Here is a 5,673-nt window from a genome sequence, read left to right as displayed (position 1 = left end):
TTTATATTGTTTCCTCATCAGTCTGAAATACATTCACTACTGTATGATTATTCATCATTAATTTTGCACCACTTGCTGCTGTTGTACCTCACTGTCATTTATCAACTTCTTCTTTGGTCTAAATGTTCTTATTTGCACCTGCTTCTCAATTTTTGTGAAGTTAAATACCTTCATATGTATGATTTCCAGCTGTTATCTTTTACTTATTTTGGGTTTTATGGAAAAAAAAATGTAATCCATCTACTAAACACAATATGAGTAATTTGACTTTTCAGTTATATCCAGCCGGCGACACAGAGTTGATAGTTAGGACTTTTTCACCATATCTCGAGCCAAATGTTCCCTGCAGTATTTTTTTAACTTTTATGTAATCAGTGGATTGAATATTGAAACTTTAAACTATTCTCTGTAGATATACTCTGTGATATTGTATGTTTTCTTTCATGTTGTATGAATCCTTAAGCAACAGCCAATGTAACAACTGACTGTAGAACTGTTGATATGGCAGATTAAGCAAATAGTATGCAAAGTATAATTGATAAAAACAAAAATTCCTTTCTTTATTTCTCTTATTTTCAATCTCTTCTGTTTAATTATACTCACAAGTAAAGAAGGCAGATATCTGACGTGACAGAGCTGAATGATATCATCTTTGAGTTCTGCAGCAAACTAGATGAACCATAGATTGAAGATAAGCTATCACTATAGTAGATCAACATGTGCATAAACAGGTCTTCAAACTTTCACACTTGTTGATGTATCACTCATTTAGTGTTTGAAGCACAAATCTGACTTTGTTATTCAATATTTACTCTGTAAAAAATAATTGTACTTCATGTGCTCATTAGCAATCTGGTGCTGTATAGCCCAAATATGTGGAGACGGCGTCCGATGCTCAGTCGTTTTAAGATAGTTGAACATTTTAGACTTTCTGTATATATCTCTAAATCATACTTATGTGTGTGTGGGTGGGTGTGTGGGTGTGTGGGTGTGTGTGTAGAAGCAGACGCTCTCACAGTGCAGGGTTCTTAGAAAACAGAACTAATCCAAGAAAATAGAAAAAAGAATCCATTTTAATTTTTTTTCTGAGAACTTTTGTGAATGTTTTGTGTGTTCTGATGAAAATGTTTTCAATTGAAGGAAATCTTGGAACATCTGGTGGTGCAGCAACAGCAGGAATGTCTCCCTGCACCCCCTGCAGCTATAGGACCCTAGTCTTCCCCTCAACAAGTTTTCCTTCTAGACTCTACAGCTGACTTCCACATGCTTCTCTATACTCAGTTGTCAGATCAAGGTACGAGTCCTTCTTTCTCTCACAGGGTAACTTCATCCTTCCCTTCCACTGGACAGTGAGTTCTGCCATGATCAGTTGTTGGCTGAGGGCTCTGATTTAATACCTCCTCTATCCAGGCTACCGAAATTATGACTAGCTCCTTCCTCTCCTTATTGGTGGATTATAATCATATAGAATAGAATAGAATAGAATAGAATAGAATGCCTTTATTGTCACTATACAGTTGTACAATGAGATACAGAGCATCTCCTACTCAGTGTAAACATGCTGGGGGGGGGGTAAAGTTCTGCAGCGCTATGTACATATGGACAGTATTAACATAGGGAAAAACATATATATATATATATATATAAAATGTACAATATACAAGCCGTAAGTAATATGTAATAAATAGTGTTATGTATATACAGTTGAGTTATTGCACCAAGGAACCGGAAAGTGTGGACCCTCTCCACACACTCGCCGTTGATGTAGAGGGGGGCCAAGTCGGTGCTGTGTCTCCTGAAGTCAACAATGAGCTCTTTGGTTTTCTTAGTGTTCAGTGCCAGGTTGTTTTCTGAACACCATGCTGCCAGCTTCAGGACTTCCTCTCTGTACTCTGCCTCGTCTCCCTTCAAGATGAGTCCGACTACCGTGGTGTCATCAGCAAACTTGATGATGAGAGTGTTGTTGTGGGTCGAACTGCAGTCGTGGGTGTAGAGAGAATTCATGAGAATATATGAACAATAACAGTGGCATCCTCTCTCCATCCACTGTAAAACAGATGAGTTCTTCCCTGCCACCTTTCTGTATGGAGAGAATGTGATATTTGGACGATTTAACATTAATCCTGGTCCACGCATGAAGTTCTTCAAACCTTTCCAGGAGCCAAATGATGTTTGAAGAAGAGTTATTAAATCATCAATGTAACCCTTCAAAGCTGGCAATCATTGGCCTGGCTGCGTTCGTACTTCTCTGACTCCTGTTTATATTTTGTTTCAGATACAGTACTGTATCTGACAAGTATGGAAAGGCACTACCTTCCTCACTGTGGAAACACTTGATGCAGTCAGAAACCTAGCGTAAAATGTTACGCTTTGGGATGAGAACGTGTTGGAATGACACTACCTGCAGCAAACAAGATGAACCACAGAAACCACATTTCCCAGATTAAAATTTGAGCTCTGATGCTCAAGAGTGAGTTTTTTGTCAGGACTTTACTGATCAACCTTTAGAAAATACCATTTTAATAGACTAACTCATCTTGTTTTTAATGGAAAATCATTTTCTTCTTGTTCTTTCATCTGCTACCTTTAAGAATAAACACAAAATTATGGAATACTTGGCTGTCTCAACTCCACAGAAACCACCACTTGATGTTTGTATAGTGGGAAAGTTATGGGTGATTAAGACCTGGGATTTGAAAAATTCAGCAAAATGACTCAGTGTGTCGCTTGGATTTTTTTATACTGCAAAATACACACAGGTAATAATCCACATGTAGTAGGAGCACAGGACACTTTATTAAAACAAAATTTAAATGTTTGTTCGTTTTATGCCCCAGAACTTTTAAACACATTTGTATTTGTTCATAAATGATTATCACAGTAGTTCCTCACCAATATTGACTCTTAATAATTTTTAATTTGTCACAGTGATTCTTTCTCATACAGGTTCACTGATTTGAATCAAGGAAAAGTGTAGATGTCACAATGACCTCACACTACAAATCTAAATATTCTATTTCAGTTTGTGGAAATTGAGCTAAATGCTAAAATGATCACTGTTACAGAAGAAAAAACACAGTTTCATGCAGGGAATATTTTTAATTTCTGTCTTAGCTACATTGACGGAGCAATCAGAAATGCTGACATTTCAATAATGCGAAACAGCAAAACTTCAGGGATTTTACTCAAAATGTTTTGTGGTTTTGTAGAATCGTGTCGATCCATTGGAGGTATTTTGTGATGTCCGTGTAGACGTTGGGTTTTTCTGGGTAGTTACAATTGCTGTTGTGGTTGAAAGAAACGATACCAACAGCAAACCCTTTGCACACCAGAGGACCACCAGAATCACCCTGCGAGGAGGAAGTATTTTAATTGGTCAGTTTATATTAAGTGTTTAATACAGTACATTTATCAAAAAGAAACCTGCTGACATTGGACAGAATACATACCTGACAGAATCCTTTGCGTGTGTTATATCCACCTGCACAGGTAACATTGGCAGGAAGTTGAGGCCATTGATTCTTACAGACTTGTGGGTTAATGACAGACACGTCCACCACCATCAGCTCACCAACAGTTTTACCATCACTCATAGTTTTTCCCCATCCAGCCACCTGGCACACTTCATTTTCTGTTAAATCTATTTCAGCATGCGGAAGTTGAATTGCATCGTGTAGATCGTTTGTGGTTGCCAACTGGACACACACAACAAAAAGTAAAAATATAAATAAGACCACAAATATATTTCATGTGAAACTGTTGTACTTACTTAAAGATGAACTTACTTTTAGGAGCATGATGTCATCACCCTTCTCAGGTGTGTTGTAACTGGTATAGACGAATTTTTTTTTAATCTCTACTATTTGGCCATTCTTGAGATTGTGGTTGCCAAGAACAACATGCGTGGGGAAGCTGAAGGAATAATCATTAAGAGGTTTTCAATTCATTTTCTAAATCTGTTTTAATGACATGAATCAGAGATTGAAGCAGGAGGTCGTCCGTTTAGCTCACTGGTTTGGCAGTGAACCATGTGCCACATGACTGAAATTGAGCAGAGCTTTGCTGCGCATCTTTCCCTGCTCTCTACTCATGTTCCTGTCTAATCTTCACTGCTCCACTATCCAATAAAGGCAAAGAATTATCTTTAGGAAAGAGACTTAAGCAGAAGATGTTTGATTACTCACTCGTCAAAACAGTGTGCGGCAGTGACCACAAAGTTATTAGTGATGAGAAACCCTCCACACACATGACCGCGGTTGTTTTGCACAGAGACCATATATCGCATCGAACTCTCCGGTGCTTTTTCTCCATGTATGATGCCACCCCCATGCACTGAAAAAAATATAAAGGAAAAAAAGGAAAATTAAATGGATGCCTCATTAAATGGTTGAAGAATAACAACAAGGACTTGTGATTCTTACCGAGTTGTCCAAAGCAGGTCAGAACAAGGAGGAGGAGAACTTTCTGCAGACCGAACATGATGCAAGCAAAATGGTTAGCCTTTGTTTGTACTGTAGGAGTCTCATGTTGAGCCTTTTATAGAGCAGTTTCCTTTTGGCAAGTATGATTATCATCTGTCATTTTTTGCCTTTTGACCACTTCCTTTGCTACGTGTATTTTTGCATATTTGAAACGTGTGTTATCTTTGCGTGGTCTTGCTTATCATAAGTACAGTGCATCATCAGTCAGCAACACACTGCTTTGCACACAGAAATAAAATTCTTCACAAAAGCCTTTCACATTATTTTACAAATTATTTATCCTTTTTGCTGATAGCAACCTGCAGTCATTTGATGTATTTTTCACAAGTATTATATTTATCTGCTGAGGAATCCCCGACCATTCTACTTTTGGCAGATCTCACCAAGGTTTCTCATATTTATGGTCTTCTGGCATGGATCTTGATCTTCAGTTCACCCCACAGATTTTAAAGTCAGGGCGTCATGCAGGCCAGTCAGTAACATTCCTTTTGGTATTTTGAAAGCAGTTCTTGACCGGGTATGTTTTGGGTCGATGTCATGCTGGAAGACAAAGCAATGACAATGACCCAGTTTTACTGCTGACTGCTTGAGGATTTCTTTCAAAATCTTCACATATCTTCCTTCTTCATGATTTCTTCCACCTTGAAGAAATCCCCGGTTCCGAATGCGTCTCCCTGTTGATGCCTAAAGAGCTCTTTTTTCATCTCATCTGAACAAAGGACGCACTTCAAGTATATATAATATTTTTTCAGCTTGTCCTTAGCATGCATCAGTCTGACTTGAAAGTTTCTCTTTTTCTTGGTCTGCAAGTCAATTCTTGTGCAGTGTTCTGGTGACAGTCTTCTTTGAGACTTCAATTCCTGAGTTGTCTGAGTCATTCACTTGTGTCTTGGCAGTTGTTCCAGGGCAGGGGTCTCAAACTTGCAGCCAAGGGGCCACTTGCGGCCCATGTCACCCCTACTTGCAGCCCGTATCTCATTTTTAAGTCTGACATCATTAGCCGTTTCTGGGTCCAAACTCCGCTTCAGGTCCCAAAGTCAACACTGTGGCATCACTGAGAGTTACAAACTGTCTAAATTCTTTCATCTTTAATAAAATGATCGGTGTGGCTGCTCCACCAGGTGTAACAATTAAGTTTAACATCCAGGCATCAAAGAAAACAGAATTTATTAAGTTTAATGGAGTTCGAAGT

General features: G+C 38.5%; 1 protein-coding gene across 1 annotated transcript; it reads right to left on the bottom strand.

The window, feature by feature from the left end:
• Positions 1-3,079: 3,079 nt before the first annotated feature.
• LOC120738989 (duodenase-1-like) lies at positions 3,080-4,544 on the bottom strand. Its single transcript, XM_040040612.1, has 5 exons — positions 4,422-4,544; positions 4,185-4,332; positions 3,786-3,912; positions 3,450-3,695; positions 3,080-3,350 (listed from the first exon to the last, which is right to left on the bottom strand). The coding sequence occupies exons 1-5, from the start codon at positions 4,477-4,479 to the stop codon at positions 3,186-3,188; spliced, it is 744 nt and encodes a 247-aa protein (XP_039896546.1). The 5' UTR covers positions 4,480-4,544; the 3' UTR covers positions 3,080-3,185.
• Between the last annotated feature and the right edge of the window lie 1,129 nt (positions 4,545-5,673).

The sequence above is a fragment of the Simochromis diagramma genome, unplaced genomic scaffold (assembly GCF_900408965.1).
Source record: "Simochromis diagramma unplaced genomic scaffold, fSimDia1.1 OVJJ01000026.1, whole genome shotgun sequence".
Taxonomy (NCBI): domain Eukaryota; kingdom Metazoa; phylum Chordata; class Actinopteri; order Cichliformes; family Cichlidae; genus Simochromis; species Simochromis diagramma.
Note: the sequence above shows the minus strand (reverse complement) of the source record. Positions and strands in the feature narration are given on the sequence as shown.